The sequence below is a fragment of the Acinonyx jubatus genome, chromosome E2 (assembly GCF_027475565.1).
Source record: "Acinonyx jubatus isolate Ajub_Pintada_27869175 chromosome E2, VMU_Ajub_asm_v1.0, whole genome shotgun sequence".
Taxonomy (NCBI): domain Eukaryota; kingdom Metazoa; phylum Chordata; class Mammalia; order Carnivora; family Felidae; genus Acinonyx; species Acinonyx jubatus.
In genome coordinates, this window is record NC_069396.1 from 50791122 (window position 1) to 50804003 (window position 12882).

General features: G+C 53.3%; 1 protein-coding gene across 2 annotated transcripts in view; it reads right to left on the reverse strand.

Moving 5' to 3' along the window:
- PRKD2 (protein kinase D2) overlaps window positions 1-9428 on the reverse strand; it is a 35169-nt gene extending 25741 nt beyond the window's left edge. The window contains exons 1-3 of one of the 2 annotated variants that reach the window (XM_027037876.2): window positions 9066-9428; window positions 6831-6969; window positions 1695-1826 (exon numbers count right to left, since the gene is read on the reverse strand). In XM_027037876.2, the coding sequence (XP_026893677.1) occupies window positions 1695-1826; window positions 6831-6969; window positions 9066-9305 (511 nt within the window). In that variant the 5' untranslated portion in view covers window positions 9306-9428. The remainder of the gene's footprint in view (window positions 1-1694; window positions 1827-6830; window positions 6970-9065) is intronic. The other variant, XM_027037878.2, reaches the window with a different exon arrangement.
- Window positions 9429-12882: the final 3454 nt, after the last annotated feature.

A 12882-nucleotide genomic window follows, 5' to 3' on the forward strand; every position in this document is an offset into this window, starting at 1 on the left:
CGTCAAGAATTGGATATGGTGTCCTCAAAATAAATAAAAAAGCTTAAAAAAAAAAAAAGGATTGGATACGGTGTGTGCATGAGAGCAATATTGACAGCAGCTCTGAACGCACAGAACCAGTTCTCTGCAGGCCTGATATGGCTCTTATCCGAAGAGTCCTTAAACGCCACAATTCTATTTAGGGCTGCATGGTAACAACTCTGGTCCATTCTGTAGGTCATCTGGTGTTCCAGACTCTAGATTTCCATTTGAGCATGACAGCCGCAAAGCTGGAGATCCTTGGATGACGGAATATCGGAAAACACGCCTCTAATGGAGGCTCACATTCAACAAACAATGGCGGGGCAGACGGTCTTCCAACGGATGGTCTTCCGCTGCTGTGTGTAGAGTCAAGGCGGGTGTGTGACCTTCATCTGCAGGCGGGGTGAGATCTCAACGCTCTCCCTCAGAAGCATCAAAGATAGGAAGAGTGGACCCGCGGAACTTGACACTCGGGCTTAACCTTGAGACATTTGGGCTAAAGGAACACTGTGTGTTCCTTTATTTATTTATTTTTTTAAGTATGATAAAATTAAAGACATGTGCATGGGTGCTTGTTGTAGACTGAACATGTGTCCGCCCCTCCAATCTCATAGGATGATGCCCTAACTCGCAATGTGACTGTATTTGGAGATGGGCCTTTAAGGAGATAACTAACATTAAATGAGGCCATAAAGGTGGGGCCCTGATCTGACGCAATTGGGGTCTTTTATAAAAGGAAGACCTTTCAGAAGTTGTTGTCTCTCCACACGCCATGTGAGCACACGGCAAGATAGCAGCCATCTGCAAGCCAGGAAAAGGTCCTCACCAGGCACCAAACCCTGTCCGAAGCTTGATCTTAAACTTCCCCGCCTCTGGAACTCTGAGTTAGTGTTGTTTAAGCCAGTCGGCCTGTGGTATTTGGTTATGACAGCCCTGGCCCACTGAGGTGCCAAGTCAATAAGGACTGGACTCTGATGGTCAGGTGCCTGTGTCAAATTGGCTAGGTTAGCATCCTCGGTAATTCAGACACGAAATGTAGGGACTGCCTGTAAAGGTGTTTGGTGGATGTGAATCAAGTCGGCAATCGGATGGCTTGAAGTGAGGGAGAGTGTCCTAGTTAGGCTGGGTGGGCCCGTTTCCCCCCGTAGAAAGGTTTGAAAAGCAGAAGTGAGATTTCTCAGATGAAGAAATTCTGCCAGTGAACAGCAGTTTCAGCTTCTGCCTGCCCTTCCTGACCGGCTGCCCTATGGATTTCAGAGTTGCTTAGCCAGACTCCCCCTGACAGGGGCTTACAATTCCCTTACAGGAATTCCTTCCAAATATCCCTTAATATGTACCTCCTACTGGCTGTTTCTCTGGTCCATCCCAGTTGCAGGCTCCGCCTTCTTCCCCGCGCGCACATTCCCCTTTTCCTCTCCCACGCTCCTCCCCCTTTTACCTCTCCCTCGGAGCTCCACCTCTCAGGCTCCTCCTCCGGAGCTGAGCCCCACCCCAGACCCCGCCCCTCGCCCAAGCCCCGCCTCCCACCCCACCTCCTGTTCCTCCCCCATGCGGTGCCTCCCGGCCCTTGCCTCTGCCCCCGAGCCCCGCCTCCTACACCTGAACCCACCCCAGCCCCACCCTCCTGCCCGCCCCCTACCCCTTGGCCCCGCCTCCAGCCCCTCTCCCCTCACCATCACACTTGAGGCCCTGGCGCACAAGGCCGAAGAGCATCTCCCCGCAGTGATCGCAGAAGGCAGGCGCTCGGTAGGAGTGAACGGTGAGGGCGTGGGGGCGGATCTGGAAGTCCTCGAAGGTGGCCGAAGCTGCAGGCAGCAGGGGGAGGCGGAAGGTTGAGCCCGGGCAGCGGAGGCTGTAGGGTCCTGGGTTTCTCACAGTCCTCCCGGCTGCAAGGCTTCAATCTTGCCTGCCTTCATTCATTTACTCGCATACTACACTCTACCTGGGTTCAAATCCCAGTTTCACCACCGAGGCACACACCTATGCCAGGGACTGGGGAGTCGTTGAGTGGATACAGAGATTCAGTTTTGCAAGATGAAAACACTCCTGGAGACTGTTGCAGGGAAGCGTGAATGTAACTAACACTACTGAACAGGAGACGCACAAATGGTTAACACAGTAAATTTATGTTACGAATATTTCACAGTGAAACATTTTTAAATCAAATTTAAAAGTACAGATGCCTAAGTCTCATCCTCAGAGTCTGCGATCTACTTGGTCTAGGATAGAGCTCGAGCCTCAAGAGAAAAAACAAATACCTATGTATCTCAATGTCCTCATCTTTAAAAGGGAAATCCAACAGGAGCGCCCAGGTGGCTCAGTTGTTTAAGCTTCGGACTCTTCGATTTCCGGTCAGGTCGAGATTTCACAGTTCGTGAGTTAGAGCCCCGCACTGGGACTCTGGGCTGAGAGCCCCGGGCCTGTTTGGAATGCTGTCTCTCTCTCTCTCTCTCTGCCCCTTCCCCGCTTGCTCTCTCTCTCTCAAAATAAATTAAAATAAATAAATAAACTTTAAAATGGAAATCCAACAAACATTTACTGAGTATTGTCCTAGGTGCTAGGGACACCACATAGAACAAAACAAACTCCCTTCCTAGCCTCTAGTAAGCGGGGGCAGACCCCCCAAATAAAGAAAATATAAATATTCCTATTTAACAATCACCCAATCTAGCAGTTACTTTGTGCCAGGCACTGCGCCAAGTATTTTAAAATACTAACAAATTCAGGGGCACCTGGGGGGCTCGGTCGGTTGAGACTCTTGACTTTGGCTCAGGTCATGATCTCACCGGGTCGTGCCTAGGGCTCTGTGCTGACAGTGGGGAGCCTGCTTGGGATTCTCTCTCCCTCTCTCTCTGCCCTCTCCTGCTGGTACTCTCTCCCTCTCTATCAAAATAAATAAATAAACTTAAAATAAAATAAAATAAAATAAAATAAAATAAAATAAAATAATGAATTCAGTTGTCTCAAGAGCCCTAGAGATACATCCTGCCATTGTCCCCATTTTCCAGATGAGAAGATGGCAGCACAGAGAGGTGAAACAACTTGCCCAAGGTCACACAGCTTGCAAACTGTGGAACTTGAAATCGAACCCAGGCCAGTGCAGCTCCAAAGTTCATGCTTTTAGCACTGTACTTACTTCCTCGCTGAACTGTGTAACTAATAAAGTATACAGCTTGTGCCAACTATACTCAAATAATTAAAAAAAAAAACAAACTGTCAAGCAATTGTTTCCTATCTCAATAACGGGACAAATATTTATTGAGGACCAACATGAGTTGCGGGCTCTGGTTTTCCCTAGCATAAAATTACATATAAATATATATATATATATATATATATATATATATATACACACATATATATGTGTATATACACATATATATGTGTATATAAATATATATATGTATACATATATATGTGTATATAAATATATATATATGTATACATATATATGTGTATATAAATATATATATGTATACATATATATGTGTATATATATATGTATACATATATATGCGTGTATATATATATAGCAAATTATGTATATATGTTTATACAATATCTATATCCCAGAAATAAGTTACAACTACTCTCTCTCTCTCTCTCTATATATATATATATATGTATACACACACACACACACACACACACACACACACACACACATACACACACACATACAGCAGGCCAGAACTCAATAAGGGCTTAGGAGAAAAATTAAGCAGGAAAGGGAGATAGGGAAGGTGTAAGTGGTCCAATGTTAAACAGGTGATTGAGGAAGGCCTGCAAAGGAAGCAAGGGTAGGAACCACGCAGGTGTCTTAGAAAGAACATGCCCAGTATCATAATAGTATTCTTTATAGATTCATTTTTAAATAATTTTTTGTTTATTTATTTCTTTTGAGAGAGACAGAGAGAGAGAGAGAGCGTGAGCTGGGAGGGGGAGGAGAGGGAGAGGGAGAGAGAGAGAATCCCAAGCAGGCTCTGCAGAGTCGGCCCAGAGCCCAACTTGGGGCTCGAACTCACAAAACCGTGAGATCATGACCTAAGGCAAAATCAAGAGTTTTACACTTAACCGACTGAGCCACCCAGGTGCCCTGTTTATAAATTCTTTCTTAAGGGCTAAATGAATATATGGAAAGCATTGAAAACACTGTTCTTTTATTATTATTATTTAGGATTTTGTTTTTAAGTAATCTCTACACCCAATGTGGGGCTCGAACCCACAACCCTGAGATCAAGAGTCACATGTTTTACTGACTGAGTCAGTCAAGCACACCGTATTTTTTTTTTAAGTTAACAAAAATTTTTCTTTTTTTTTAAGTAGGGGCTTGAACTCACAACCCTGAGATTAAGACCTGAGCTGAAATCAAGAGTTGGACGCTTAACTGACTGAGCCACCCAGGGGCCCCTTAAGTTTTTTAAATTAAAAAAAAATTTTAAACAGTGCTCTTTAAACAGACCACATAGAAAGTTGCTCAAGAACGGCTAGAATGGTTAGAATAAATCATTTTATTTTAGAATGATTTTTTTTTAATTTTTTTTCAACGTTTATTTATTTTTGGGACAGAGAGAGACAGAGCATGAACGGGGGAGGGGCAGACAGAGAGGGAGACACAGAATCGGAAACAGGCTCCAGGCTCTGAGCCATCAGCCCAGAGCCTGACGCGGGGCTCGAACTCCTGGACCACGAGATCATGACCTGGCTGAAGTCGGACGCTTAACCGACTGCGCCACCCAGGCGCCCCTAGAATGATTTTTTTAAGTTTATTAATTTATTTTGAGAGAGAGAGAGGGAGCAAGTGAGGGGAAGGGGCATGGGGGCAGGGAGAGAGAGAGAGAGAGGGAGGGAGAGGGAGGGAGAGGGAGAGAGAGAATCCCAAGCAGGCTCTGTACCATCAGCATGGAGCCCGACGTGGGGCTCGAACTCATGAACTTTGAGATCATGGCCTGAGCTGAAGTCGGATGTTTACCCAACTGAGCCACCCAGGCACCCCATTAGCTTTTATTTTTAAAGTTTCATTTTTATTTTTTATTTATGTATTTATTTTTTAATTTTTTTAATGTTTATTTTTGAGAGAGACACAGTGCAAGTGGGGGAGGAATGCAGAAGGCAGAGAGAGAGGGAGACACAGAATCCGAAGCAGGCTCCAGGCTCCGAGCTGTCAGCACAGAGCCCCAACACGGGGCTTGAACTCATGAACTGAGAGATCATGACCTGAGCCAAAGTCGGATGCTTAACCGACTGACCCACCCAGGCGCCCCTAAAGGTTCATTTTTAAACTAACTCTCATTCTCTTTCCTACCCTGCCCCACTCCCGAAATTCAGTCTAATATTGAGCTATTTTCCTTGTTATTGTGTGACAGAAAGGGGACTCTCTTCTTTGTGCCAAGCACCATTTACATACTCAGGGTAAAGCTATGAACAAGACAGATTTACACCCCACTCTCGGGGAGCTGACATTTTTCGGGGAGACAGGCAAAAAACATTCACACACAAATAAACAAGGGAATTTCAGACACTGGAAGAAATGGCACTTAAGCTCAGATCCAAATAACAAGAAGGAGGTAGCTGTGAGAAGACAGGGCAGGGAGGGAGGCACAGAGGACAAGTGCACAGACCCAGAGACGGGGACAGCTTGGCTTGCTCAAGGGACAGAGAACAGGCCAGCTCCGCCAGATCAAAGAAAAGTGAGGACAGTGTAACAGATGAATTTGGGGAATTGGCAGGGGCCAGATCATGGACACCCTTAAGACCATTTTAGGAGAGTACGCATTTTATTCCAAGGGCAATGGGGAGCCATGGGAGGATTCTGAGCAGCAAAGTGTCATGATCTGACTTATGAGCTACTCCAACAGTCTGGGCAGGAGGTGACAGCCTCATGGACTAGAGGAGGTAGTAAGAAATGGACTCAGGATGGGGCGCCTGGGTGGCTCAGTGGGTTAAGGGTATGACTTCGGCACAGGTCACGATCTCAAGGTTCGTGACTTCGAGCCCCGCGTCGGGAGCCCCGAGCCTACTTCGGATTCTGTGTCTCCCTCTCTCCCTGCCCCTCTCCGCTCATGCTCTGTGTCTCTCAAAAATAAATAAACATTAAAAAAATTCGTTGTTTAATGCGAACGGCTAGTGGGTAGCTAAGTTCCGGCTGAAAATACAGGTGCCCACACTACCTCTAGCCTCGCAGAGTCTGATTCCATTTAGCATTTCACGGGGCGGGGTGGGGGGAGGCACGGATAGACAAGGTCACATCTCAAGTGCACGGCTCAGTGAATGGTCAAACTGCACACACCCCGTCACCAACATCTTGATAAATAATGGAAGTTGGAATCAGTCCCCAGAAATCTCCCTCCTGGCCCACACTCTATCTTCTCCGGAGGCACCCACGTTCCTCCCTCCTAACACCGTATAGCGATCGCATCCTTCTCGGTGCTTCCTCAAGGAAATGATAACATACGTAGTCTGATGTCTAGCATCTTTCAGCTTTCGCCATTAGGAAGTGTGAGATTCACTGATGTTGCTGGGGTAGCCGCACAATATATTTACTCCTTCCCAGGCCGTGGTTTGTAAAAGCTCTGGAGGGGACTCTAATTTGCAACCAGGGCTTCGAACCACTGGCCCCCACTTTAAGAAGCAGGTTTCTGGGCCCACCTCTCCCTTTCCCTCCTCCAGATGTCCCGTCTCACCTCTATCCGTTCCCCCCTCTACACACACACACACACACACACACACACACACACACACACACACACTGCTGCCCGTCCCCACCCCCAGCTACAGGCTGCGCCCATAGGGGGGCCTCCACCGCTCACCGGACAGCACCACCTCCACCAGGTCGCCCTCCTGGATGTCTCCAACTGAGCGCACCAGCTGCAAGAGGTTGGCCGACGTGGGGTCATGTTTGAAGAGAAGGATCTTGTCGTAAAGGCCGTAGAAGCCACACTCGGGGAACTGAGGGGCGGGAGAGGGAGGCGGTGACCGAGAAAGGCTCCCCGAGCTGCCTTCAGCGGGCGGTCTGGAATGCTCCCAGGGCAGGGCTGGCTGCTTCCCCCGGAAACAGAGACCCCGCAGCCCTAGCTTCCTGCCTGCTCCCTCCCTGGTGCAGCTCGAAGCTCAGGCGGGCGGGGTGCCAGGGCCCCAGGTGTGCTGGGAGACAGCACCGCTGACAGAGTTTGGTGGCCGGACAAAGAAACTAGGGTGGGAGGCAGAGTGGCTCTGGGAGCGTGGGCATCTAGAATTTTCCAGGGGGGCGGGTGTGTGTGGTGAGGGGCTAAGCGAACACCCGCTCCTTTACTCTCCCCGCCTCCCCAGCTTCCTTCCTGGATCTATTGTCCCTGTTACCTGGCTCCAAGCCCAGCACTAGGGTGGGGCCAGCTAGAAGAAGGGGATTTAGGACATCTGGGGGGTGCGGGGGGGGGGGCAGGAAGGCTAGGGCTCAAGGGAGCTGGAGGTAGGGAGGGTGCCCCCCCACCCAATGCCCAAAGGACCCAGGTGTCCCAGTCCCTAGCTTGGGCTGGTTGGTTGCTGGGGGGAGGGGGGGGTGGACAGGAAATGAACCCTGGTAGAACAGAAAGTGAAACAGCCCAGGTGGGGCAGCTGGAAAGAAGGGAAGGGACGTGCCACACCTGGACAGAGAAGGCACAACAAAACGGGGGTGAGGCCTGAGGGAGTAGGCAGAAGATGTGAGCGCCCCCTGACAAATTACCCCCAGGGGGCAATCTGCCCTCCAGCCTACCCCACCCCCCACCCAGTTTTCTCACAGAGCCGCTGAGTTGGGTGTGAAAACTAGGCCTCTGGGTTTGGGGATTGGGTGGAGGGTGAAGGAAGCCCCATGTGTTCTTGTCTGCTGGGAGAGGGTTCAGGTGACAGGGCCTAGGCCCTGACTGCTTGGTCGGATAGGCGAGGGGGGGGGGCGGGGGGGGGAGAGGGGGCTTTCTCTAGGTGTCAGTTGTCTTGTCTGTAAAATGGGGGAGTTGGCTCAGTTCCTGAGGTTTCTCGGAAGCCCAAAGAATTCATTATCAGGGGTCTGAGAAGATTCTGGAACGTGGACATTTTGGGATTCCAACATGCTCACATGGTAGTATTATATACATCTATCTCAGGTTCAAACATATTCTATGTTTGAGGATTTCGCCACCCCAGAGTAGCACGGTCTGGTATTTTCATGTTCTAGAAATCTAATACACGAGGATTCTAGTGTTTGAATATTTTACCATTAGGATTGCAACAACCCAGCATTCCAAAAGTCTAACATGTTCACAGTCTAGGATTCCAGCAGCCCAGGAATCTAATATTCTAACATTTTTACAGTCTCGAACTCCAACAACAGAGAATCCCACTATCCTAACTTTTGACGTTCTAGAATTCACGCATTGAGTGCCACCTGATTCCCTCTCAGCCCGTGATCCCCAGCTTCTCACCGAGGTAAGGCTGGGTTTGGGGAAGGCCTGTTTCAATAGGCCGGCATCAGACCTGAGGAGTGGGGACAGAGTCCCCAGAGCTTCTGGGGGTTCCAAAGAGGTGCTGGCCCCACCACACACATCTTAGGCCTGGGGGAGGGCAGAGATTGGGCTCTGAGACCTCACTTACCCCACGGCAGCTAGTGCAAGCGCCCACACCCACACGTGTCACCCGATAGCCACAGCCAGTGCGGCTTGGATTTCTACTGTTTCCACCAAATGGGAGGTCCGGGATGGGCTTGAATGCGGAGGTCCCCCATCTGCTCACCCCACCGGCCCCTTCCTTCCCACTTCTACACCTAGCTGGCCTCTCCCTTCCTCCCTGCTGGCTGCAGAAAACAACATACAGGGACACGCAACTTGGGGAGACCTTTGGAGCACCCCACCCCTGCCCTGGCCTCCCTCAAAAGGAGAGTGGGGTGAGGAGGCAACGGGGGGGGCTAAATGCCCCACCCCCACCTCCCAGTCGCCCAAAGTTTCATCGTCCTTCTTCTCCCTCCCCTATGCCGGGCTCCAGGCCACCTCTGGCAGCGCCCCGCCCCCCTGCAGACCTCTCCCCAAGCTGGAGGAGAGACGCTGCACCCTCACCTTCTGGTCCACGATGGAGCAAGCCAGCTGCTTCACATGGGCCAGCTCGGAGGCGGTGGGCAGCAGCACAAACTCGCGGGTCAGCCCGATCTGGATGTGGAAGGAGACCCCGGAGCTCGGGGCTGGGATCTGGGCCAGCTGCGGTGGCGGCGACTGCAACTCCAAGCCGCCGGGGGGCGGAGGAGACCCAGGCCCGGGAGAGCCTGGGAGCCCGGCGAGATGGGAGGGGGGGGCGGCCATAGGGGAGAGGCCCGGGACCGGCCGCCCGGCGCCCACCCGGGATCCGGCTGAAGGAGTCCGGGGACCCCGGGCCACTGGATCCAAGGGAGCTCGTAAGCTGGTAGCGGGAGTGCGGGGATCCCGGGGCTAGCAGGTTGAGGGCCCTCGAGGATGGCGGGACCCTGGGAAATTAGAGAAGTGTGATCCAGTGGATCAGACGCCCGGGAATCATAAAGGAGAGATCTAATGGTTTGAGGCACCCAGAGATTGAGAGATTCTAAGAAATCAAGAAAATCCAGCAGGTCGGGATCTCAGGGATCAGGAGAGCCCAGGATCCAGAGGCCCCTTGGGGAGAGAAAGGCTTGAGAAGAGAGCGGGCGGAGGGGGTGGGGGGTGGGGTAGGATCGCAGAATCCAATGGCTCTAAGAAGAGGATCCAATTAAGAAGGGGGCCCGAGGGGATTCACCAGACCCTGGGGGTGGAGGACAGGAGTCTCTGAGTCGGGGATCGCGTGGATCCCAGGGATCCGACGGGCCCAGGGATGGGCAGAGGGATCCTGAGGGCCGGGGTACTAAGGAGGGAATCTCACGGGTCTCAGAAGTTGGAGAAAAGTTCGGTCGGGGGCCGTGGAGAAGGGGGCGTTCCCAGCGGCGGTGGAGGGGGCGGGGGGGGGGGCAAGGGAGGGTCGCCCGGCGCCGGGCGCCGGTGGCTCTTTTTCCCCCTCCAAAGTTTAACTCTGCGGCTGCGGCCCAGGAGGAAGTGTCCGGAGCGATGGCGCAGTCGGCCAATCCGCGCGGGCCTCGGTGACGTCGAGATGGGCGGAGCCTGTCGAGGGGCCGGGGGCGGAAGGAGAGGGCGGGCCCCGCACCTCCGAGTGGGGGCGTCACCTGCCCCTCCTGGGTCCGGGAGTCTGGGGTGCGAGATGCAGGGCAGGGCAGGGATCCGGGACCGATTCCTACCCCCCAACACACCCAAGTGTAGAAAGTTAACTATTCCCAGAGTTGGAGAGGAGGGGCGAGGCACCCTCATCCCCGCCACAGGTCGCGGGGGCCCGGGCTGAGGAGGCGCCTGGCCCTTTAAGGAAGGGGGCCCGTCTAGCCTGGCCGGCATCCGGCGCCCACCGCAGGGGAAAGGGTGGGAAACTGGTGTCAGATCCAGCCCGCTCCGGGATCTCTGAACTCGGTCTGCCTCTTCTCAGATCGTCGTCCTCCCCACCCCGACCCCACCCCGCCCAGGAGAGGGGGTGCTGTAGAGATCCCTCCCCCCCTCAAGCCCGCTACACAGATGGGAAGGCAGAGGTCTCCAGATGGGCAGAAGGACCTTGACTCATGTCTGTCTCTGGAAATCTTGGCAAGGTGCATGGAGAAACCTGGAGGGGCTGGAGCTGGATTATCTGTGCAGGGAGAGTCAGACCCAGGGCCGACAGAGAAGGGGTGTAGTTTCCTTTAATCAGCTCGCCACTCCGCCCCAGCCCTCAGGAGTGGAGAGCCACAGACCGGGAGTTGGGGGGGCGGGGTGCCTGAAAGGGCCATAGCAACCGGGGAAGACAACACCCCCACCCCCACCTCATAGAGGGAGAACAGTTTGTTCTCCTGGGGGAACTGTGCATGTGTCTGTGTGCCTTTAGGTGAGTGGCTTCCCCTCTCTGGGCCTGTTTCTCCCTCTGTTAGATGGGACAGTGATAGGACTGACCCCAGAGGGTCTTTGTGGGGATTAATGAGGTTGTATGATGGCGCCTGGCACACAGCTGAGGTTCAGTAGGTGGTGGCCATCACTGTAATTTGCACAAATAAAGGGGTAGGCACCTCGAGCACTCAGGGGTTAAGTAGAGTATGTTCATTCAGTCAGTCGTCTCGGGAAGCATCGAATGCCGGCCTACTACGTGCCAAGCTTGTCCTAAAACAGTTCCTCCAGCCTGTTCAGGAGCAATTCAGACTCGATTTCTCTTCCCCAGCTAATAAGAGTGGCTGCCATTAGTTTACATTCAGGAAACAGAACCCCCCCATGGGGCATTACGACTTGTCCGAGATCACCACTGAAGCTGCTACCGCCCCCATCCCCTTCACTGAAGGTTCAAGGCCTGGCTTTGAGCTCCAAAGACATCCCAGTAGAGATGGGCCACCTGCCCGCCTGGGTTCCAGACCAGCAGGGCTGGCTGGGGCTGGGGGCCTTGAGACGGGCCCCCCTTCCTGGTAAAGGGCTGCTAGGGGCAGCTGAGGTCGTCGGTACAGTAGCGACTGCCACCACATCCGGGGGCTAGGCCGGCTGGGGCTGGGGAAGGAAGGAAGTCTGAGGCTGGAGTGAAAACCCAAACCACCACCTGGGGAAGCTGCTCAGAGCCCAGAGGGATGAGGGGTGAACAAGGCCACGTGGAGCTCACAGTTAGGCTCCTGTCAGTGTCCCCTGATGGCCATCTGCCAACCTGCATCCTTCTTCAAGCGTTCCTAGGGCCCCGACAGGAGCCAGGTCCTACTGTGGGCACTGGGGCACAGCCCTTGACAACCCGGGGGGTGGGCCTTAGCATCGGGCACGTTGTACAGACCATGCCGAGGGCCAGGGGTGTCCAGAGGGAGTCCCACAGGACTGGGTACAAATTCTGATGACCTTCTGGAGGCCCTGAGCAGCCCCCCGCCTGCACCCCGTTTTCTGTAGCTTGGTCTAACGATCCCACTTTTGGAGGGTGTCGTGAGGACCCAGTGAAATAGCACGTGAGGAACTTGGCGTGGCATCTGGTTCCCACTGGGTGCATACCTGACCACTTGGGTCTGACCACCTTGGTGAGGGGAAGGGACTCCTCAGGGCTCCTCCCCGCATGGCGGGAGCTCTCCCTTCACCCTCCATGGTGGCTGAGGCTCTAGTAAGCCCAGGCCCACGTGGGGAGGACAGGCGAGGTGGGGAGTTAAGTACTCAGGATGAGCCCTCTGGCCTCCTACCACCCATCACACATGGGGGCTGTCACATCATGTCATGTTTCTCAGGGCTCTGCCCCCAGGCTGCTGCTGAGGCCCCTGGGGAAGGAGTGTGCTCAGGAACAGAAAGGAGGGGCCCGGGGAGATTCGGTCCTGTGCCCCCATTTCCGGCCCTCCACCCACAACCCGCCCAAACCCTGGGCCCCTCTCTGGCACCCCCCCCCCCAACCCTACCACAAAACCCCAACCCATCATCCCCTCCCTGAGCTCCACCCAGCCCAGGCAGAACCCATTACCCTCTCCTGAAGTCCCCGGTCCCCTGAGCCCCCTCAACAGTCAGCACCGCCACCCATCTTACTCCAAAGGGTTTATTGAGACAAGTTTCACATCCAAGTCCAGGGCAGAGGGGACGGGGCTTATAAACAGGAACCTTGAAGGGGGCCCGAGGGCTCAGGGTGGAACCCAAAAAAAGAGTGAAATAAATAGAGGAAGAGAGTGGAGGGCCAGGAGAGGAGACACAGACTATCACACAGTGATAACAACATGGGTGGGGGCGGGGCTCCATTAAAATCCCATTTATTTATACAGATATACAGGGAGTTGTGGGGGACCAGGGGGACCCCCTCCAGCCTCCATGCCCCAGGGAGGGGTGAGAGAAGGCCACCTCTCCCCATGGGTGACCCCGTGGG